Source organism: Parasteatoda tepidariorum, chromosome 3, assembly GCF_982258835.1.
Source record: "Parasteatoda tepidariorum strain Cologne lab strain chromosome 3, Ptep-v5.0, whole genome shotgun sequence".
In the NCBI taxonomy this organism is placed as follows: Eukaryota; Metazoa; Arthropoda; class Arachnida; order Araneae; family Theridiidae; genus Parasteatoda; species Parasteatoda tepidariorum.
The window spans coordinates 47,236,343-47,261,436 of NC_141757.1; the positions used below are offsets into that span (position 1 = coordinate 47,236,343).

At 26.4% G+C, this 25,094-nt stretch overlaps 1 protein-coding gene across 5 annotated transcripts in view; it reads right to left on the reverse strand.

Annotated features, from left to right (window-relative positions):
• The window catches only part of LOC107448363 (anoctamin-5), a 46,789-nt gene that overhangs the window by 7,285 nt on the left and 14,410 nt on the right, over positions 1–25,094 (reverse strand). For 3 of the 5 annotated variants that reach the window (XM_087159269.1, XM_087159268.1, XM_087159270.1), the window contains 19 exons: positions 24,444–24,604; positions 23,517–23,635; positions 23,022–23,077; positions 22,851–22,954; positions 21,537–21,671; positions 17,622–17,776; positions 16,153–16,235; positions 15,776–15,847; positions 15,553–15,630; positions 14,184–14,348; positions 13,960–13,996; positions 13,755–13,866; positions 13,586–13,640; positions 11,280–11,377; positions 9,348–9,461; positions 6,053–6,198; positions 5,321–5,473; positions 3,261–3,313; positions 517–713 (listed from right to left, as the gene is read on the reverse strand). In XM_087159269.1, coding sequence (XP_087015395.1) covers positions 517–713; positions 3,261–3,313; positions 5,321–5,473; positions 6,053–6,198; positions 9,348–9,461; positions 11,280–11,377; positions 13,586–13,640; positions 13,755–13,866; positions 13,960–13,996; positions 14,184–14,348; positions 15,553–15,630; positions 15,776–15,847; positions 16,153–16,235; positions 17,622–17,776; positions 21,537–21,671; positions 22,851–22,954; positions 23,022–23,077; positions 23,517–23,635; positions 24,444–24,604 — 2,093 coding nt within the window. The remainder of the gene's footprint in view (positions 1–516; positions 714–3,260; positions 3,314–5,320; positions 5,474–6,052; positions 6,199–9,347; positions 9,462–11,279; positions 11,378–13,585; positions 13,641–13,754; positions 13,867–13,959; positions 13,997–14,183; positions 14,349–15,552; positions 15,631–15,775; positions 15,848–16,152; positions 16,236–17,621; positions 17,777–21,536; positions 21,672–22,850; positions 22,955–23,021; positions 23,078–23,516; positions 23,636–24,443; positions 24,605–25,094) is intronic. The other 2 variants (XM_087159272.1, XM_087159271.1) reach the window with 1 other exon arrangement.

Here is a 25,094-nt window from a genome sequence, read left to right on the forward strand (position 1 = left end):
TGTTACCAGGACAATCATCATCGGATCGTCATGATATTACAGCACGTGTGTTCAAACAAAAATGATAATCTTTACTTGATTTCATTGTGAAGCGTCATGTTTTTAGAGAGACACGGTGTTGGGTGTACTCTATTGAATGGCAAAAACGAGGATTGCCACAGGCACGCATTCTGATTTGGCTTATTGAAAAAAAAACACCATGCCAAACTGATCAGATATCAGCAGAAATTCTTGATGTCACCATAGATCCAGTCTTATTTCAGATCATTGTCCAAAATATGTTTCATGCTCCGTGTGCATCACCATACATGTCTGTTTGAAAATGCACTAATGATATCCTAGAGAATTAACTGCTGAGACTATCACTGGTTTTTTTCACCATTAAATAAAATTTGCATTTCAAATCATAATCGCAAATGTCATTTACACACTTAAATACAAAATTCAAATTCAAATTGAAAGCGTTGCAATGCACGCAGGGTACAGCTAGTTATAAATAAAATATATTTAACTTACCTACATACGGATACATTAACTGTTTGATTTGTGCCAGGTAAAACTAATGGCATGGGTCTGACATCAACATTAAAATGAGACGTGTTGAAACGTGATAAAGTGTATTCAACAAATCCATCTAAGGAATAGTCTGGGGAATAATATAGTCTATATACAAGACGAGGAATCATATCAGAAGTAAAAGCTATTATGATGGCCTATAATATAAATGTTTTATTAATTTCCTGTAAATTTATAAAAGATTACATTTCTGTTATTTTGTAACTTAAGTAGTAATTTTTAATTAAGTAGTAATTTTTAGGTTTTATAACAAAATAATTAAAATTATAATATTAAATTAGATTATTTTTTCAAATGGCACAATGATATTAATAGTAAATATATTTTTAATATCTACAACACTACATTGAAATCAGCAGTCTTTTAAAATAACTGAAGGAGATTTAATTAGGGTTGCTGTGAAAATGATACAAAAATAACACTGGGCTAGATAAAGATATGAAAGCACAAAATAAAAAGCCGTCAGCTTATTTGTTAAATGAGCACAAAAATATAAAATAATATCAATTTGGCTCAGGGATAGAGCCCAGGTTCAAATATCAGCAGCATCAGTTTGATACGAATTCTATTCATGGCTTGCACTGACTACAGTGTTTGTGCAAACTAACCTCAGTAGCAGTTAGATCATGGGTCAAAATTCCATTGCTATCTGGCTAACTGTGGGAGGTTTTCCTCACCATATAATGCAAATGTAGGTTACTTCTATCAAAAAGTTCTTCACAAAGGCTAGTTTGTCCCAATGCTTGATCCAGGAGTTCATTTCTCTTCTGATTGAGTTCAAAATTACAAGATTGCAATGTTAATTATTGATTGTTGCAAACTGCAGAATATGTTGGCTGTTCAACAACGATCATAAAATAAAATAAAATTTGTAAGTAAGTTGATATTTTTATGTTTAAGCAAATTTTAACTTAAAATAAACACATATAGCAAGAAATAATTGTAAAGAAAAATTTGTTTCATTAATTATATTAGAATCAGATTTTCTATTTAATATAGTGGCATATTTAGAACTCATTAAACTTTTTCATTTATTAAAGTTTTAAACATTGTTAAGTGCAGAAAACAAAACATAATGTTATTTTAAAGCGTTTAATAAAAAAATTCAATAATAAACTTTGAAGTTCTTCATAAGTTGAAATATAACAAAAATAATATATATATATATATGTAATACAAAAATTATAAATACTTTTGTATTAATAAAAGAATTAAAACTCTTTCGGTTTCATAAAATGTCTTTGTTAAAGAGTAAGCGTAGAGATATTCTATTTTGGGAATTCAAGGCTGAAAACATACCAGTGAATTATAATTAGATTTATATTTCAAAGAAGGAGTTATTTTTTGAATCGTTCCCTCTTTCACTTCCATATTAGGAAGCAGTAAATGATTTTTGGTGATGAGTAAGGTTACAAGACTGTGCCTTTTTACCCCAATCTGTGTTTGTATAAAACGTAGGAACACTAGTTTTTGCGTGCCCTTTTCATCATGTTGTGATTCTCATAAGTTGTTCCGGAATTGTCAGAAGTCCCGCCCACCCCCTCCCTTGTGGAGTGCGGATGTGAACTGTTATAACCACCAGCATACCTTTATATAAAGCTATTGATAAAGTATTTTGCCTGACGACTGCATTAATAAAGATGAATACAACAATGATAACAGGAATGTAGCCCTGTTATTATATATATGAGAAGAGATTATTTTAATGCGGGGAAAGAAAGAAAAAAAAGAACTAAAAGTTAATAACTGTTTTTCAAATAAAAAGAAAGTAACTGAAAATAATAATGCAGCAGAAATATTTAACTCACTAAGAAAAAAATAATTAATGGACTTGAAAAGATTCTTCCGGACCCAGATAAAGTTAAAATGGAAAAAATAACAAAACAATAAAAAAAAAATTTCATTACTTAACTTTAAATTTTTGCATTTGGTACCTGTAAATTAATTATTTTGAATCTAAAAGAGACATTTTAAACATAATTATACTGTAAACCTTAATTTGGACAGTTTTGTCTACAATTTTGAATGATTTTATCTACATCACTTTATGATGGAAGTTAAAATTAAAATCTGCAGGCAGCAATTTAAAAAATTTTGTTAATAATAGGTCTTTTTGTATTCATAAGGAAAAATAGTTCAAAACTAAATAAGAGAAAAAAAGCAAACTTAATAACAAAAACTTCTAACTGTAAAAAACAAAAACACCCTTAAACGAATTAATAAATGGTCCACTACTATCTATTTCAATCTTAATAGGAAAACCCAATAATGATATTCAACATACAAAAAACAAAAACACTTAATATTTATTCAAACAGAATAAAATAAATGATATTAAGGGAAAAGAGGACACAAAAAGCATCAAGAATCTCATAATATAGAAAGAGCTAAAAATAATTAGGTAAAATTCTCTAAGTTTTTAAGGATAAAATATAAATTCAGGAATATACGAACTTAAACAGAAAAACTTAGCATCACTTATTTTTTGTGCAATATTTACTGTTAAAACTCAAACAAAATATACTATCTTTCAGTCCCAGTAAAAATATATTTTCAAATAAACAAAGATTTTTTAAAAAATTCTTCTTCATAATTATTGGGCTGTAAAAGAACAAATTAAACTAAAACTACTTGAATCAATTTGTAAACTAACTAAACATTAAAAAATATAAAGATCTAGTTACATTTGTTAATACAGCTAGCTTTCCAATGGAGTCCAGAATACGATACCAAATGCCTATTAAAATAGAAAATTAGTATAAAAAGAATTAAATTTCATATAATAATAATAATAAAAAAAAAATTGGGAATTATAAGCACAAGAATCAATGGAGTATAAGATTAAACAAGTATGTCACAGTTCTCAAGTAATGGAAAATTTACAGTTTTAACTTAACATTTATGTGAAAAAAAGTGTCAAATAAGAGAGTGCTATATTTATAAAAAAACAGAAACAATACTAAAATTAAAAAAAACAAACTTACTTGGTACCTCAGGATCATGAGAGGTTTGTCTATATAAAAAAATGACAATTCCTTGGTGGGATTTATTTTTTAGGAATATGAATTTGTTATTGCATTCTATTGAAGTCCATGAATTCATTTTATTGATCCTTATAAAGCACTATTATGTGGTGTGTATGATTAATATTTTCATTTTTTTAAAAACACTTAAAAGTTTATAGAATGCTCTGATGAATAGACTGTTTTGATAAAAGACATTCCTATGCATTATAATTTAATATATTACAACCAAAATAGGATATTGTCACATATCCTATTATGAAAAAGTATGATAAAGAGAATATAAAAAACTAATAAATAATACCAACCAAGTAATAACCAAAGCAACCAATATAACCAAACTTATATAACCAAAATAACTAAAACAGTCAAACCTATTTATCTCAAATCTCACGGGAAAGGCTAAAAATTTCAGATAAAGAGTTTTCGAGTTATACAGGAACTTTAAAAAAATTAAATGTAATTAAGAAATTGCATTAATTGTTTTTAGTTGAAAAATTGTTAGTAAATTAATTGTTTTTAGCAGAAAAAAATAGGTATTTCTTTAAATTAATTATACCACATACATCTATTTGCATAAAAAAATGTTAACATACATTTAACACCAAAAATAATTTTTCAAAGAGTTTTGATGTATAATCTATTTTGTTTCGATTATTCTTTTAAGGTTAGAAAGAGTGCAAATCCCTCAAAGCCAACATTTTTCTGGGATTCAATAGTTTATAAGAATTCTACAGCTTTTTCTACCTCTTTTGCATTCACTTTTGGTTCATCAATATGATCTTTAGCTTCTTCCGCTTCATCTAATATTCCTTTGACATATTTCCGCATCTGTCAATGTTCTGCATGTTTCCAGGCAGTTGTCCACTTGAAAAAATCTTCAAAATTAATGTCAACATTAAACTCAGATTTTATTGCATTCCATTCTGGCAAATCTGGCCCTGCATTTTCCGCGCCAACAGTTTCTTTTTCTTTACCGATGCCTTCAACCTCTTGTTCATTATCTTCACAGTTATTCTTAAAATCAGCTTTTTAAAACCATTTTAGCTAGTTTTTAGAGACACAATTCTCCAGGCAAAACAGTAATTCTGATAGCATCTAACATCTTTATTACTAACATCTTAACTTTTTTAATGGATGGCATCTACAAGTTTGTGAGCCAACTGTTTTCTGTAGTTCACTTTAATTATCCTTTGATCCATTGATTGCCATTATGAGGTGAAAATGATTTTCTATTCTTAGCTTTCTGATCTACGTTGAAAAGCTAACCACTGGTGGTCACTACTCATTAACTCCTCACTTACTGCCAGAATCATTGTATTCCTTTCTAGTTAAGGTAGTGCTGGTATAGTAATTAAAATTCCAAGAAACACCCCCGACCTGTTCATCTCTACTTCCTGTGGGTTCACGAAATTCATCTCTGCCTGCAAGTTCTACTGATAAAGAAAGTTTAGACATTTGTGATCTATTATTAGAAATTAGAGAACAGGAGGTTTTGAAGAAAAAAATTCAACATTAACAGAGAAAATACATTGATTTTAGACAGTAAATGTAGGGAATTTCAGAAACTTTGAGATATAGAGGCTTTTTGAGATAAAGAGGTTTGGCATAAACAGGTTCAACTGTACAACCGAAATAGAAAAACTCCATTTAAATTTTTATGCAATAAGAGAATTGTTAAATATATTGTATAATTTATAAGACATAAATTTAGAACAAACCAATATTTTGCACTCTAACACCAACTGGTCTTCTATAAGAGCAAACTAATTTTCTTGCATCCAGGCGAATTTCCAGAATGTTATTCAGCAATGCAAATAAGGGTGCTAAAGGAAATGCTGCCACAAATATAGTCACAAAGCCAAATTGTAAGACTGAAAAATTAAAAAAAAATTAATACATGAAACAGTTTTAGAAATAAAAAAAAAGTGTATCAGGCAGAAGGAAATAGATTCAATGTCACTAGCTAAATATATATACAAAGAAGCTTGGAGGTTGCGAATTCAGAAGTGGAAAACATATTTGCCTATCAAACAATAATTATGACTTTACAAAAAAATTTTAAAAAAATGACTATGTTTTCTCAAAACAAATAATATAAATTCCTGTTTTAGAAAAAATTTCATGATATTTAAAAACATTTAATCAAAACAGAAGAAACAATTTATTTTAACACAAAGAATGGACTTCTTAGTTTTATATTATTTAAAATAACAATTTGTTAAAAAAATGATATACTGAAAAATCAAATGAAAAACTTCTTCATAGTATTCCTTAAGCCTAAATAATAATTTATGAAATATTAACAAAATATAATTGCAATGGTTAGTAAAATTAAATAAATAATCCCAATAACTTGCAGCACTATGTTGGAATCTTGGCCATAAATTCAATTTCGACAACACCAAAATTTTTTTTGCCTATACATATGGTTACTAATATAAAATACTTACTCATCTCTAAATACTCAAAAAATAAATGAGTAGGTCCCCACTCTGCAAGTTCATAATCGTCTTCCCAGCGAGTATTGATATGAGGACCACCATTATGTTGTCTTCGTTTTCTTAGTTGCCACCACTGATACAACCATGTTAACCACCTGAAAAAACAAATATACTTAAAGTACAATTTCTTTTCACTGAAAAATAAACATACACCATTTTTTAATTGTCTTTTTTAACCAACTAACTCCTTATGAGGCATTTTTTAAAGCAAAAGCATTAAAAACAAAAATGGGAAAAAACTCAATATCTAGTTTTAGTAAAACAGTTATAATTTTTAGTAATATTGCAATAGCAACACTAAATTTTTAAATTCAACACTAAAGCAAAAAGTTGCAACAATTCATCTTTGCAAGATGCTTTTACAATTTAAATAATTATTTATGAACTAAAAATAATTACAGCATTTACAAGCGAAATAAAACATTTACAAACAAAACTTTTTAATTGTATGTTGTATGTATTCAGGTACTGAAATTTCTATGATTAGTTATGATTTTTATTAGAAAACTTCGTCATGAGAGTTGAAAAATGGTATGATAAAGTAACAAGTTTAAAAAATGAATGTATAAATCCTGTTGGTTATTTAGTGGTTAAATGTCTACTGATAGTTTTTCAGTTTCAACAAATATTTAATTTTACCAAATGTGACTAATTAAGAATTGACCTGGCCATATTAAAGTATCTAGATTTTCATTTTATTGAAGGAAATTAAAAAAAATTAGAATTAAATGAGGTTAAACTGGATTATAATTATTTAATCCTAAGAAATCAAATAATAAAGGAAGATTTTTATTGCATTTTGTATTATTATATTAGATTTATATTCCTGTAGTGGAACAAAGAAAAAAAAATCAGGAAATTTTTTGGAACAGATACATATACTGAGCAACTTCTAAAAAAGGCAAATGATAAACTAAAAAAAGTATAATTCGTTCTACTTATGCTTTATAAAGACAGATTTTATCTTATAAGAATAACAAAATATATGGATTTTAATTTCAGAATAATTTGTTTATAGAAACAGAAAGTTTTAACAGTTTCTGGCATAACTTCCTTAATGGGGCACTGGACAACTCATTATAATTTAAGATGAATGTATAGAAAATTTTTATTGTACTGTTGCATTAAAAAAATAATTACTAAAAATTATTTAATACATTATACCAATATTTAATTAAAATCTGTACTTGAGTTCTGACTCCTTAATCAAATAATTTTAAAATAGGGTACCAATAATCTAGAAATGAAAACACAGTGAATAAGCGCCGATTAACAATTTTGTACAGAAGTAATTTAATGGATGATCCCCAAATTCACCAATTAAAAATTTTATGATACGATTACTGTAATAATGATTGGAACCAATCATTTTGAAACAACAAAACTGGATCCTCTACAGTTGTACCCACCACTGATGGAGAGCTGTAGGTAATGAGTAAGACAACTAAAAATGGTGCTCATAAAATTTGTTGTAGTAGAAAGTTCTTTTGTTGATTGTGACATGGAAATTTAGGAAGAGGTAAATGGCTCAAGTGTTGCCCAAATCGTCTGGCCGAGATCAAAATTACATGGTACAATGATGGTTAAAAGATATAACTTGACTAGGTGAACTAGGTACTTGACCTTGAAAAACTAGACTAGGTGCTCAGTTATGGTTAGGTGATGGGTGTTAACCTACAGCAGTAAAATAATAATAGGCGTGAAAATCGAATAGTAAGCAAATGACTGTTTTTCAAGAATTATATATTTTTCTTTGATTTTCCACTTTTTGAGGCAGAGGAATCTGAGTGCTCTTCCCTCTAAGATGAAAAGTGTTTGATATTGCCCCTTATAGCAAACAAACAACAGTAAGCATGGTCACTAAAGCAGTACAAATTGGATGTCAATCACAAGGGAACATTCTAGTGTTAAAGAAATCGTTTTTCTCAGACAGGTTCATTGCTCAAAAAGTTTTGTTTAAAATCACAGATGTTCGCACAAATCTCAATTTTTTATACCAAATTCTCTACTATCAATTCTAAAATATCACTGACATGCAGATCAAAATTTCTATTTAATTAATTGTAAATGAAAATAATAAGAAATAAATATCAATAAAGGGTTTTCTAAAAATGATGTAAAAAAAATATTTTGTGAACAATTTAATATAAAATATCCTTAAACTATATATTTTTCTTTCAAATTATGCAGGAATAACAGGGGAGACTTCTGAGAAGACTGCAACCGAGAAAGTAATGCATGATTGAAAAATTTGAAGCTATTTTAAATGAAATTATGCAAATTCTTTCGCATTCTTTCATAAGTCATATTATAAGATAACATCTTATTCTTTCTCTCAATCTTAAATAAATTTCTCAAAACAATGGAAAACATTAAATCTATGATACAAGATTGCTATGAAGTAATATAAGGCATATAGCTAGGTATAATAAAGTGAGAAATAAAATTTTTCTGATGCTTGGTTGCTTGGAAACAAATACAGTTTATTGAAAAAAAAATTTTTTAGGAATAGTTTGATGAAGTTCTAAAGTTTAATAAGACAGGGGTATTTTCTAGAATAAACAAACTAAGGTTGAAAAGAAAAGGCCTTATTTAGATTTGAAGGATACTGCCACCTGGAAATGTTTGAGGAGGGTGGGGTGTAGGAAAAAGAAATTGAGTATATTGTTTCCTAAATAAGTTTTCTTAATTTTCCACAGTTTCTTATAAACTGATTATATTTTAAAGTATTATTGAAAAGCTATTTTATTTCATTCAAAGCAAAAAAAAAATATTAAAACTACATATTTTTTCTCAATAATAGTTTAAGGTGTGCAAGCTACTATAGTTATAAAAATATAAATGAAGAGATTGGTTACACTTTAATAAAAAAAATCAGAAAACAAATTTTAAAAATAACCTCATCTTGAAACAAAAACCCAAATTTTTCAGAAGCTGTAAAGTGGAAAATCTGTTAATTTATTAGGAAATAAATGTTTATGAATTAAAATAGCGTATAATATAAAAAATCACAATAAGTTCATACTTGGTTACTTTTAGATATTTGTAACATTGCATAAAATGAATTTCCTTTAATTTGTAAGTTTTATTATTATTATTATTTTTTAAATATATATCGATTTTATCCATGTTTCCCAATTTTAATTATCTCTTTGTTAAAATTTCACACAGATAAAAATGCCGAGGCACTTACTAATTACGAGTTTGACGCCTTTTATTTGATTGTGGAAAAATAAGAGTTTACCTGTAACAAAAGCCCATTAAACTTGAACACCAAAGAGTTATTGAGGCAACAGTTTTAACGGTGGTAGTAGAAGTTACGGCATTTACACTTGTCATCACGCGGTTATTGACATGGCTGCAAATAAATGTTATGAAGTTAAGTTAGGATGTTAAAAAAAATGAGAAAAATTTGGTAAACGTTTCTCATTTCTTCTGTGTTGATGCTTGAGTAGGCAGATGAAGACTAAACACCAGAAAGATGAAAACCCCAATTAGTGAAATAGTTTTAGAAAATTAGTAGCATTTTTTTAATTTGAGCAAAAGAAAGCCACAAAATTGCTTAGTTTCAATACAATAACCAACTGGCATTTGTTGTTATCTCAACAAGTTATTTAATTTAAAATATTCAAAGTTTTCTCATTTGTAAATTTTGAAAATCTAAACAAATGCTGATAATATACTTTAAATTAACTAAATTTAATTAAAGCGGAGCAAATTTAAACATTTGTACTATTACCTAATTTTAGATTATTATATAATTCCATCTCATTAACTTTATATCATTCTTTGACTAATAACATTTTGATTACTTGCTTTACATTACTACAATATTTGAATTTAAAATTAATGATAGTGAGCTCTGTCAGAAGAGGTCAATGTTATTAAAATGAAGTAAGGAAAAAAATAGATTTGCTGTTAATGAATTCATATTAAGTGTTTAACTGAAAATTAGAAGATGACAAATGTAAAGTACAAGACATGTGTGTTAGTTATGTTCACATTTAGAGTCAGTAAACTAAACTTTTAAGTATAGTAATCAAGACAAAAATATTTTATAAGACATTCAGCAAACACAAGTTTAATACAAAGAATGAGACATGCAAGTACATAGCAACTTAAAATAATTTAACAAATAAAGTAAACAAGAAGATTTTATAATTAATACACAGCTTCAAATTTTAAATAAAGATCTTTACAATAAAAAACTAATATAATAAAATACTGTAAATCAAATTAAGAAATAACCAATACAATAGTTAACTTTAATGCTTACCATTCTAAGATTTTATTAAAATATATGGTATGAAGCATATCATCCAGGAGTGATTGTGAGCCCAAGTCAAAATTCCGGAAAATTTCTTGAGTAAAAAAAAAAGTTTAAATCGAAAGAGTAGAAAAAAATTTAAACAAGATTTTTTCCTTTTTCCCAATATTTCTTAGCTTACTTAAAATATATTTAAAATTTTACACATACCTATGATGACCTGGAGAAGTAATTGAAATTTACAAATATGTCTTTCTTTCCTGAGTTTATGATTATAATAACTATTTACTAATAAAAAATGAATATTAATCTTGAATATAAGCTTATAAAGTATCTGGCTCTCCCTTACAAACAAATAAAATAAACTGTGTTTTTAAGTTCCACCAAAAAAAAAAAAAAAAAAAAAATTATTTCCGGAAAGTTTTGTGATCAATGATTTTTTGAAACGTCTGAACCTTCGATCTCCGGAAACTTCCGGATCACGGTTAGCTAAAAATCCGGAAATCCAGATTTGTTCCCGGAGCACAATCAGCCCTGATCATCAGAAACATGGCAGGAAAAAGTATTCATTTTGAATTGTTGTAAAAAAGGTTGAAAATTTTTCAAACTGAGAAGCTGATATAAAGTTTTATACACTCTTCAGGTTTACGTGAAATATGAGGGGGATAACATGATTTTAAAATTGATGAATATGAACTAGTTTAGAACATATAGGCTACTAAAAACATAATGCACACAAAACAATATAATGTAAAACTGTCAACTGTTAGTTTTTTGGAAACTTAAAAATGACAGTCCCCTTGTTCTTCTAAAAAGCTAAGTCCTGTACTTCAAAAAGCTATTAGTAATGAGTTAGTTACCATTTATTAGGTACATACAATGCAGCATATTTTATCTAAAATAACTTACGGCATTAACACTTCCATGAGATTATTAAGAGCTTGTTTTCCGACCATAATAATAGCTAATTGTATGGCAAGTTCCATTAGGCAACCACCCGTTCCACACTAGAATCACATTAAATGAACATCATTAAACATACTTCTCATTTGTAGTATTAATATAAACATTTTTATAAAAATAGAATATATAATTCTGTATTATACAAAGTATTCAGTATTGTACTTGATATATATTCTGTATTATAAAAAAAATTTGTATAATACAAAATATATATCAAGTACAGGCATTATAGTAGTTAAAAATAAAAATAAGGACGACATTCTACAAAAATATCATCGAATTTTTGAAGCAATACATACATACTAGGATATTTTTAAGAAGGGGAAACAAAGAGCTAAAAAAAAAAAAAAAATAGTGTAATGCACTGCTTTAAAAATTTGTTTTGTGAGACATATTTACTTAATTTTCTATAACCTTTAAAAAAAATAAAAACACATGGGCAATAATTAACATTTTTGAATAAAAATAAGTATTTTAAATAAAAAATAAGCAAATTAAGATAGGAACAAGGTGATCAGAAATGATTTAAAGAAATGGCGCAATTTCTAGAACAGGAGCCATAACAGGACACTCACAAAGGCATTTAATTTTTATATCCTGCATATTTTGGAGTTCAACAAGTGCACACTTAGATTTACTGACTTATGATGAGAAGAGGTGTAAAATGACAAAAATAGAACAGAGATTCTGGAAAAAAGGTGGATTCCATTAAGAAATTTTTTTATGACACTGATCTAGCAATAATTTGTTTATCTGAGAAAAAGTGAGCCCTAAAAAAAAGGAGTTCCATTTTTCACACCAACTCTTTTTCATGTAAAACAAGTGTCTGATTTCACTTTTAGAATAAAAACATACCAGTTTTGACGTTAATAAGTTTTCTTATTTCTTTTCTAGTGAAAGAAATTTTTTTAAAATCATGTGTTTGTCCAAATGATACATTCTAGAAAATAAATAAAAAGTTAGGAATATCAGGACAAAATATTAAAAGTCAGGACAAATAAGAACAGAATATTTTTTTTTATATCTACAAATGCTGTAAGTATCAATGGTTAATCTATACCCATGTTAGTTACCAAAATAAATAATATTTTTTCATTTTAAAATATATTTTAAAGTGAAAAATACTAAATGCTGCTTTTAAAAGAATAGTTAAAAGTAGAATTGGAATAAAAATAGCGCATTAAAAATGTAATTTTGTATTGTTGGTTTAAATTTTACACAGTGTTTGATGGAAAAAGAATTTTAAACTGATTACTTAACACAAATGACATTATATACTGAAGGTATGAAATTCAAACAATGTTATGAATTGAGTTAAACTGAAACAAAATTTTAAAAAAATGATTATATGGTGTCTTGGGTTATCAAATCCTTGTTTACCCAAAGAAGGTGAAGCCATTGAACAGCTCTGATTTAATTCATGATAACACTAAATTGAATAGAGATACGATAGAATTCTGAATCCTCTATACTCATAATGATAAGTGCACAAAAATATGAAATTTTTAAAACCTTAAAAAAGGTATAAAACAAAAATGTCATTTTTAAAGATAGTAAAAAACAAAACAAAAGGAATGCAATTTAAATGAAAAAAAAGGGCTGAAATATAGAAGTTATTTTGCATGTTTGGTTTATAATGAAAATTCAGAGTGTAAAATAAGAGAGTGAAGAATATGAACATGTGAGCTTAAAAAGAAATTTTTTTTTTACTAAATACGAAATTAATTATTTAAAAAAAAATCTATTATTTAAGGAAACAGAATTATACAAAATTATTCTAAAAAAAAGGTCTTTATAAAAAATTGCTAAGTTAATGTTTTCTTTTGTTAGAAACTGCCCATATAATTTTGTTATCTTATAATGTAAGGATGGGAGTAAGGAAATATAGCTTATTTTAAATCATTATTAAGATATAGTAAAATTATTTCTTTTCAGCTAATGAGCATGATTTAAATTTTAGAACTAATAAAACCTTGTTATTTCAGTTATAAAAACAATTACAGTTCCATTAAATATAAAACATAAAATGTATGTCTAATTTACATATTTAATAGCAATTTTATGTGTGTTTAACAGTGTACAAAATTTGGAATACTGTATTCAGAAATATGTAAGAGAAGGTAAGACTCGGTAAACCTCTCATTTGGGGGTTATAGAGTAAAAAAAACCATTGGGTAGGAGAAGAAATATAATAAACATATATAGATCAATGGACAGTTTCTAATGACATCAGAACATTTTCTTAAAATTACCTCTTCTTGTCGATAGCCAAATAATAATTTGTAGTTACCAGGATGGCCAATGAGTCTATAAGAAATAATTAGGTAAAGTAAGTTTCCAATGATAATATGAAGATATATATTATGAAAACATTTATCAAAATAATCATTAGAAAATATTTAGTTACATTTAGTTACTTACTTTCCTTTAAAAAATGCAATGTAAAAAATGGATGAATAGTAGTTAACAAATTGAAGCAGAAACATCTTCAGTGTGAGACTATCATCAAATTCAGTTTGTGTTCTATGAAGTTCTGGAGAAAAAACAAATGTTGGTTTTTCACAAACTATTTTAAAAGAAAATATTAAAATGAAATATTAATTACTATATATTACAGAGTACTTACCAAGCTCAGTGAGGTATGTGGCTATGCAAGTATAAAACTGGAAAAAATATGTATATAAAAAAGCTAGTTCAAAATTTAATCCTTTTAAATATAAGGTTATTAATGAAGTAACTAAACACATTATTTCCAACTATTTGGTTTGCTTTTATAAGATCGAGTTAATATCTTGAAAAAGAAAACAATTTATAGAAGTTAAATGATAAACTAAATATTTTAATGCTTACCTGATTAAATATCATTATGCAAACTAAGTTCAGCAAAGCAGCTGTTGTTGATGTTATGATGCTAGCAAAAGTGGATATTGTTTTATCTTTGCTGAGAAGAAGAGCAGCATTTACAGATATCCGGTATAAAATGACACCAGCTACTGCAGCTACCGCAACTGTCACCTTAAATATGATAAAGTTTTAAAAAATCACACATTCCTTTATACTTAACCAACTGAGCATTTGAGACATTTTTTTCCCAATCACTTTTCATCTACTGCAAAAACAGTTTAGTTTCCTCTTTGTTACTCAGTGAGAAAATTGCTTATGGGGAAGAAATTTTTATACAAGTTTTTCCAAATATGAAATGCTCAGTCAGTTAAAAAAAGAAAAACTAAGCAAATTTCTAAGTAATCTAACTATATCTTAATCAGATCCAGTGGTTAGAACTAGCATGTTACAAGTAACAAAACTACTCTAGTCACTACATTTTTTTCTCGTGGTTTGAAGTGCAATGGGCTATTTTTGGATAAAAGTAGTCTAAAGAGACGAAAGGAAAAATAACTAAAAATAACAACAAAGAAACACTAGTTTGAAGGGATTCCTGGGAACTACTTTTAACATATGTTTAGGAAACAAGGTTGAAATGTAATCAATTTTTCGAGTCTAATTGGTGCAAATCTTATGAGACACCATCAGCAGAAACAATGAGAATATGTCTCAGTCGCCAAATATTTTAGGTTTTATATAACTATTATGAATTATAGCTAATTTATCAATATAATTCACAACATATCTATAGCTTCAAAATCTAGGTTACACTCTTGATCAAAATTAATAGAATACATGCTTGTTATTTTCATAAAGAGGAACATATTTTGTTCTGTAACACTATGTGTACTTTAATAATTTGAGGAAATTAAAGAACTTTAAACATTTAATAAAGCTTTAAATATCTGACAATGTTCAAGCAGTTCTTGAATTCAATATTTATTGTAAAGAAAGACATAATAAATTGAAGGTTAAAAGAAAAAATTTGTGAAAAAAAAATTATTTATAATAATAAATTGGCTCATGTAAAAAGGGTTAGATATTTCTTTATAATTCCCTTGTTCAAATATGTCAATTTATTACTCTTACCTAATTTTTTAGATTTTTTTTCTATCAACTTATTTTGAATATATGAGTAAATTGAATTCTGTATCCTCTAGCAAAATTTGACTCCTAAAATAGTTAACACATCAAAAAAATAGTTACAGTTTCAGTAAACTACATTTGTAGCTAAGTAGTTGCTGTTAACTACAAAAGATAAGGGTACTTTTTCCGACAACTGGCTATAACAAATAGAATGCTAATAATGGAAAGTAAACAATGTATCTTAACTTACTAGTAAGAAAACTATTGATATAGACATGATTGAATATGGCAGTCGTTTTCTCCAAAATGGAACATATGGCTCATACATCTAAAATGAATAATGATTAAATAGTTTGGATTTTCAACACTTAGTATTGAAAATGTTCCTGAATTAGAAGTCAGTAAGTTAACAAATGAAATTAATATGACAGGTGTAATTTAGATGTTGCAAATTTAAGTGCAAAACAACTTACTCTTGTTATATAATTGATCTTCTTCTTCCTTTCATTAGCTAATCTAGCTAAATATTCTGGACGTGGATGCTCCTAAAAATTACGTGTTTCGGTTAATTTAAGTAAACATATGTACTTTACGATAACAATCAATTTCAAACATTTCTTATTAATTTAAATTTCTTCCAAGTTTACTTAGAGTTTCTACTTAGAGTTCACTTTTATTTTCCTCTAAAAAAATTTATTTTACTATATCTTAAATGAAGAAATAATTTGAGATACGCACAAATTTATTTGAAAGATTAAAACTACTTAAGCAACTTTTACATTGCAAGACATGTTTAAACTAAAATGGAAATTTTATAAAATTGAAAGAAATATCAACCCATAAGACTTACTTCAGAAGTGTCAAAACCAGTTAAATCCCACTTATGAGTGATATCTGCAGAATATCTTTTCCACAATTCTAGAAATACAGCACCTAAAATTTAAAATACAGTAACTAAAAAGAAAAATAGAAGACTATTTTTTTGAACAAAAATAATTACAAATTGTTATTTAAGATTAATATTTTGGTAAACACTTCATATCAAAACCCTCAACATTTACGATAAGAAATACATGGAAAAGAAAAAAAAATTATAGATATGGTTTAAAGTGAAAATAGTAAAATGCAAAAAATTTTTAAATCCTAATTTTTAGTCACAAAGAATAGCAGATTTAAAAAAAAGGGAGGCCTGATAATCGTTTTTTTCCCAAAATTTATTGAAAATATCTTATTAGGAACAAAGCTGCGAAAGAGAGGTAAGAAAATCATACATTAGAAGTTTTTCAATTGTTTAATTTATTTTTCATAAATCAATATTCTTTACCACTAATTTTTCATACATTTCCTTTCAGTTTAAAAATTGAGTTTTTTTTAAAAACAATTTCACGAGAAGATATTAAAATTAGTATTCAAGATATGATTATGAAGCAATGATAATCATAAAGAGAGAAGTAGAAAAGTAATCGCTTTAAAAGTTTAGAAAGAAATTAATAGAAAATTGTAAATACTTTAATATTTAATATTTTTGTGTTTCTAAAATTACTTTCCATAGAAAATAAATTACAGAAAAAATAGTCTTTATAACTTTACAAAAAATGTGACTCGTTATGTTATTGTACTGTGTTAAGAGATGCAGCTTGAAATTGAAGGGGAAAAACTAGTAAATTGTTGTTGTTTTAAGGCATATCTTTATCTTAGGTTAGGTAATTATTATTTATTACATAAAAATAGTTTTGTGAAAAAAAAGCTTTAATCAATTTTATGATTATTATAATAATAATGCCATATTTTTTTCAAAAGAGGAAAAAATATTAACCAACATCCTCATAAATAAATAAAGCGCTTCAATGCATGAAAAAAAAAAGAATTTTTAACCGAAAATACTCACATTAATAAGTTACATAAATTTAAAACAAGTAGAATGTTCTTTCATTTTCTTCCTAAATTCTGATAATTTATATTATCTTTGATAACTCAAAAAGCACAATAAACAAAACTAAGTGGTCCCTGTTTATATCAGACAATGTTAATTTTTTTGTAGTTAAGGCAAAACAAAGTAAGCCATATTTTTTTATCATACGAGGTTACTAAATCCTTGGTATGAAATCCCTTCCATTAGCATAAATTGTTTAAATCATAAAAATCTATTTCATTAGGTAAACAGTTTTTTTTATTATATAAAAACATATTTGCAAATAAGCAGTTCTTAACAACAAAAAAAAGGTTTTTTTTCCTTCCAAAATTAAGTCCTATGTTCTAAAGGCTTATTAGTTAGCTTAAAAAGTGAAGAATTAACAGCTTCTTAGAACACATACATACCCCATAGCGACATAAAAACTGCAAACAGTGCAGTAGCTCCATTATCCACAAGGTATGTAATTTTTCCAGCATTACACGATTCGCTTAAAAGCCAATAATGACACTCTTTATCACATAGAGGACACATAACTAATTGGCTATCGCATATTTCATTGCTGAAACATATGTTTTAGCATTAATGTTATACAAAATTATTATACATATGTTAAATGTTATACATATTTATATGTTATAAATATTAATATGTATATATATATCAAGAACGTAGATGAGGAAGGGGTTAGGGGTTCAGACACCCACATTGTAAATGGCTGTTTTTAATATTTTCTCAAACTATTCATTTTTTTAATAAAAAATATTTTAAATTTTTTCCCCTTCTTTTAAAGATTTGGATTGGGTAAAAAATAATACCTTAAAAATAATTTACCACGTCGATACAAGCCTCTTTATTTTTATTCAAGCAATACTCTGGAGCTGGTGGACCAAACCGACCAAATGGACCATCCCTCCCTATCATTCACTTACTAGGTTAATTGATTTTTTTTTTACTGTAAAAAAATAATAACAGTTTAAAATGCCCTTGCTTTATCTATTTTTATCTTGAAAGCAAAGGGGGATAATTTTTAAGAGACAATGTGGGATCTATAGGATGTTGAAGATAACCTTGTTTGTTTGCATTTGGTTATAAATGCTCAACAAGGTAAACTTTCAAGAATTTTTAGGGCACTTTTTTAGGATTGAAATAAGAGGTAACTAGTGGATAGAGTGTGCTCCAAGAGTGATCGCAATTTATAGGAACTTTAAAGAGGGTTCTAAAGGCAAGAAGCTTTTACTGTGATGCACTTGAATTTAGTTCAAACTTTCTGGTAGTCTTCCATTTAGTATATAATTTAGGTACATTTTTATTTTAATTTATAGGAATATTTTTTGTTAGCATTTCATTTAAATTTTATTAATAACTCTCTATCTACATTTGAATCATAACACTTCATTGTAAAAATGATTTATTTATTCATTTGGAGGTAAGTTTATATTTAATTCAATTATATATGAAATATCTAAAGGCAAAAATTGGACTAGATTTCAAATGCTAATTTATTTTCTAAATTAGTTCAGTCATTTTTATAATCGTTGCATTATTTTATTTATTACAAAATAAATAGTATTAAAAATAAAGGGATACTAAATTTTACAAAAGTAGTAATTCTAAACCCATAACTGTTTAAGAAAATAAAACAAATTTGCAAGATGACAACTGAAAATCTATTCTGATTTGAATACTTTTACATAGTGTATATATATATGAGATTAAAACACTTGACATGTTTAAAAAAGTAAAAAGGAGGTTAAATAAAATTATGAGTTATTTTAAAGTCAGTTTTATTGTCCTTGAAATTGGGCTGCAAAGAAATGTTACTTGAGAGCCATTTTGCGAATTGCAAAGAAAGTTTAAAAATAAAAGTGTTTTATGTTATTGATGCAGTCCTACATTTTTAACTTTTAAATTTGAACTTTAACATCAGCAATTGCTAAAAAGTTTTGATTTGAAGAGATATACATAATGATGGTAAGGAAAAATTTTATTAGTAGCAAATGATTATTTATTATTTCTGATAAGGCAGTCACATTAAGAGAAATAGAGAGTTTTCAATACTTATGACTACTTTGACATATATATATATTTTATACAAAATTGAATGAGATAAAATTATAGTTGATATAATTTATTCTACTTTTGTATTTTTTTCCTACATTCTAGTTTTGAAATTACAAAGGTTTTCTTTAAGTGCAATTCAAAAATAGTGCATTTTTTATATATAGAAAAATCATTTCAGCTTTTGAAATATTAGTTCTATTAATTTGTTTCTGATCTCATTCAACTACACGAGAAAAAAAACTTAGATAACAATATCCCACTCGTTTGTATAGCATACAATTACTTGTTTAGATGCACAAATCAGTGCAAATACAAAATTTTTATTTTTGAACATAAAATGCTTGTAACTTGTAAATTATTTGTCGATTATCTCAAGACTGGCCTCATACAATTTAACATGAAAAATTACATTGGAAAATATACATTACATGCTCAGGTAGTAATGTAAAATTCATACATAAGTGCGTGTGAAAATAAGTACTGTTTATACATAAAAATTCTTGCAACTTTTGAACTCTTTGTTCTAGTGACTTGTGTATAGTTTCATCTGATTTAGCCTAAAAGAATGTATATAAAACAATCTCTTACTTGTTTACATAGCTATATCAGTTGTGTAAATAGATACAATTAATTCTTTTTACTTTTTATGCATAAAAACCTTAGAACTTCTAAACTATTAGTCCGATCATCTCGGCATTTGTCTCACTCAACACAGTAAGAAAACACTCATCGCAAAATACACTTTTGCCTTGCTTGTCTAGAAAAAATTTAAATCTCCCTCTGAAATCATCACCATTTCTCTCATAAAAGGAGAAAGCATAAAGAGAAGAGTTTTTAGGTATCATTTAAAATAATATAATAAAGCCTTCTTTAGGAAAAAAAAAATTGGGTATTAATTTTTCAGAAGGGAAAGTCTAACTTTATTGCACTATGAGGAGATGGTAAAAGAAAACCGTATTCGTAATATTTTCTTCTAAATTTAATAGATTTTTTAATATAGGATGAAAATAAAATTAAGTTTAAATTTATTAATATGTTACAAAATTTTAAATCTTTAAAATATCAATGAAACATAAATATTTGGCACCAGTTTTACCTCACTTTAATTTTTCAATTTCGTATTTAACATCCCCGTGAAGAAATTATATCTATGTACTGATATATATATACATATATATACTATTTTGCTGAACAAAAGGGCTATATATTTTTATAACATATATTTGTAATATATATCAGTCATAATGCAAATATATATATAAGATTGGGTTTTGCAAAATTTGGGTTCATAAGTATATAATAATGTGTAACAGAAATTTAAACACCCAATATGTATATGATCAAATAGATTAACAATAAAATAATTTACATGATAATAAGTATGTAATTATAACTTAATATGACAAAAAATAAAAGTGCAGATAGAATTCAGACCTTTTTATGAGCATTCTTAATAATTTAAACAATTAAAACACTAATTAATTTATAATAATATTTATAGCAACAGACTACTACGGAAAAAAAAATGTAAACACAATAACAATTTATTTAAATTTTAATATAATCAACTACACTGTCTAACATGGATTTTATGTCTTTAAATTTTATCAAAGTTACAGACATTTTTAATTATTATTTATTTTAGATTGGTTTTCAGTAACCTACTAGAGAAATATAGTATTCAACCTGATTAACATAATCATATAACTCATTAATGAATTATTTAATGCGATAATTTTAAGACATATATTAAATTATGAAGAATTTGCTTTCTCAAAATGAATGCATATCATCATGAAAAACTAATGTAGTGGATAATTTGATATATATGAAATTATTATTATTATTTTTCTTACAGAGTAGCTATTTTTTTGCTTTTGTTTTGGAAGAAGTTCAAAATGTGTATCACTATCAAATATTTAGAAATCAAATAAATCAAAATTCATGATTAATCCTTGAAAAATATTACAACTATTCTATAACAGAAGTAATTTATTTTAATGATTTAATTCCTAAATAAGCAATAAAATAATGCAGCATTTTCAAATCAGGTAAATTTTAAAAATATAATTAATAATCAGCTAGGAGCAATGCTTAAATCATGTAAATGATTTCAACATTTATAAGGAGAAAAAAGCATTATCTATTCTATGGATACAGCAGCAAAGTAAGAGAGCAGTTCTTATATGAATAGAATATTGTTCAATAAATTTAAGTTGTATGTCTGATTCAGAAGAATGCTAGTTAGTTAAACATACCTCGGTACATTACTGTTTAATGTGATACAGCCATAAATAAAGCAAATCAATCCTACAATAGATGCTGGTATGAGCATATATGTGTAGAAACCAAGCCAAGCAAAGTAAAGTCCAATTTTTACTCCAAAGTAATGCCTGGAAAGAATATTTTTCATATACTTTTAAATAAGCAATGAAGTGAAGTACAAGTTAATATACAGTACAGAACCCATTGTCCGGAAATTAGAAAACCGGAAAACCAAAAAACCGGAACGAAATTCGATACATTTTCCGTGTATTCTAAACAAATTTTTTTTTTCCTCATAAGATTTTAGGATTTTTCTTTCTTTTTTGAAAGATGTTTACCTTACCATCATTTTGGAAATAATCATTAGTGTATTACTTCATCATTTTTTCTTCTTTTTAAAATTATTTCCAAAATTTTTCTTTTTTTTTAGTTGGGTTTAACAATAAAAAAACGGCTTTTTGTAACGATTCAGAAAACCGGAAAAATCAGTTATCCGGAATAGTGATGGTCCCGATCGTTCCGGATAATCGGTTCCCTACTGTATTATGATATAAATAATATTTTGTATGCATACTTAAATAGGCTAATGAAGAAGAGAAGAATAAAAATTTGAATTTTCCGGAATATTTTTAATGACATAGACCTAAAATATTTTTCATTAGGTATTTATAAATAAATTTGGTGAATAAATATTTAAAAAGAAAAAGTTACCTTTTTTTAAAAGAAAAGCTAAATAAACACGGCTTTCAATGCAGTACCTATAGCACTTTAACTGAAGGGCTTACTTTGCATAGTATATCTAAATTGATAAATAAATAGATTGAACTATTAATCCTTCACTTTGAACTAGAGGGGGAAAAAAAGAACCTTAATTTCTGAAAGAGTTAATCAATACATATTAGATAGTTAAATACAAATGTTGTTTTATTTATTTTATGACAGTTGATGATTTAAATAATGTTCATTTTGATAATGCAGGAATTTTAAGTACAACTCATAAGATTCTTAAGTGAAGTATTAGAACAAACCTGCTTCAATGGAAGACTTCTTAGAAGAATTTAATTCAAATTTGTGCATGGATAAAAAAACTTAAAAATATGCCATGGTTAACTCAGAAACAATGGGATTCTACAACAGGAACTGTCTGTATCACATAGGACCATGCAGTCATAACCATAGGTTAATTATAATCAAAACCATATAACTATATTACACATTTCTTTGACAGTCTCAAAACATATTACATATAACAAATAAGGGATATTGTAAGGAGAATTTTTAAAATAGTGAACTAGCAATAAACTTACTTAATTTCATCGAGTGGTTGTTTTTTAAAAAGGCAGGAGTACGATGCCCATTTCTTTATAAGAAACATTCTTGGGTTTTGAGGTGATTTATCTTTCAAGTCTCCCTTCAAAATATTTTGAAATGAATAATGGCAATGAAATCAAAATTAAAACACAAAAAAAGATACATACTTCATGTAATGGAAATGCAGCAGTGTAAATACCATCAGATAACAACTTTTTGATACCTTAATTTAAAAAAAATTACACATTCACAAATTTAATACAACAAAATATAAATAACAAGCATCAAATATAATACATCGAGATTATAACATTATTATACTTTTATTTCTAAATATTAAAAACATAATAAAATAAGATATGAAAATAAATGTAATTTACATTATTTTATATGTTTTAATCTCAATTTTAAAATTGATACAAAAAGAAAATATGTGTATAATTAATTAGATATAACTATAGTCTGGTATATGGTAAATTTTTAACTTTATAATTAAGCAATTCATATATTATTCACATTAAAACTTAATGGAATGGGAATCATAATGCAGTTTCGGATGTAAGCAGTTTCGGATGTATTTTAAGAACTTATTTAGCATGAAAAATAAGTACAGAAGAAACTATACCCTTAAAGTATTAATATGTACATCTTTTGCAGCTTACCAAATCCAAAAATATCTGTATTATCATCTGTGAAGCTTTTACGCTTTAGGATAAACTGGACGATTCGTGATCTTTGGCACGGTGAAAAAAAATCCTCTTTTCGACGAGGTATCTGAAATCTGAAATTTTTTTTAACAATAAGTTTAAAATACAGAGCAACAAAAATAACTTAGACAAAGTTAAAACCAAATATTGTTATCCTAATATATTATAAACTTATATTGCTTTGCTTGGGAACTGCAAATGGGCCTTCCAAAAGGACCAGCACTTAGAGCAGAAAATACATTTGATTCCAATAACACTTGAATCGAATGAATTTTTCCATTTGATCCAATTTCATTTTTTAACTTAGTCTTAGAGACAAGGGTTTGTGCTAAAACCTATAAGGCTATGGCATCCCTAAAAATTTCTTTTTTCAAAGACATAATATTAGCAAGTAAGTTCGGAGGTCAATAGCAGAAAATTTATAAATATTCAGTTCTTTTTGTTGAGTAAATATATTCATTACAATACTTATATAAAGTGTACAAAAAATAATGTTTATTTGAAAGCTTTTTGCAATATTTTAACAAGCAATAAAAATAGTGCTAATTTTTTTATTAAAAAATTTTACATTATGTGTTTCATGCCTTTTATTGAAGAAATAATAATATTTAAATTTAGAAAAAACCAAACTCTTATGATTTAGTAGTAAATGCGGTCAGTTTATCAATGTTTTCTTCAAAGACATTAATACCAAATGCTAATATGTTAATCATGATTTTAAGAGTTTAAAGACAAGCTGAAAATAAAAAGTTGAGACATTTTAGTATTGTACAAGAAATAGCTAGCAGAAATGTTTTTCTTCAAACCGTTTACCGAGGAAAAAAAATTATACATCTACATAAAATATTGGTTTAGAAAAGAAATAATGTTACAAAAACTTACAAATATTCTTTATCTCGTGAATAAACAGTTGAAAAGCGACAGTCTTTAAACCGCAGCTTATATGTATCAGCATGGATAAGGTCTGAAACACTTTGAGCAAAACCTGTCATACGACTGAACAAATTACGAAAATAGTATTTTGAGAAGTCGAAGTCAGGTACCTAAAAAATTAATTAGACATTACAACTTAAAAAATTATAAAAAAATTAAAGCCACTTCTTGTTTTGACTATAAACACATACTTAAAACAACTACCGATATAACATCTAAAAAACCAATAGAACAATTTACAAAAAGTTTTGTCCGGATATTGCTAGCCCATGTCATTATCATGTAAACTTTGATGCTGATACTTGGTTGACAATAATTATTATTTTCAAATTATACCAATATATACAAAAAAAAGAAATACTGCAAATCAAAATACCGGATAGAACTGAGTTCTACTTCCTATTCCTTCTCCTATGTAATTAAAAAATCATGTTATACATCTAAAGATAAATGATTAATGCAAAAATACTTACTGTTTGTTAATAAACTACACAAATGTGAAAAGTAACTAAAAAGAGACAAACTTTACAGATTTTACCAGTTTTGCACAAGGCATATTGAAAGGATAGTGTTGGCAGCAAATGTCTGCTTTAAAATTTC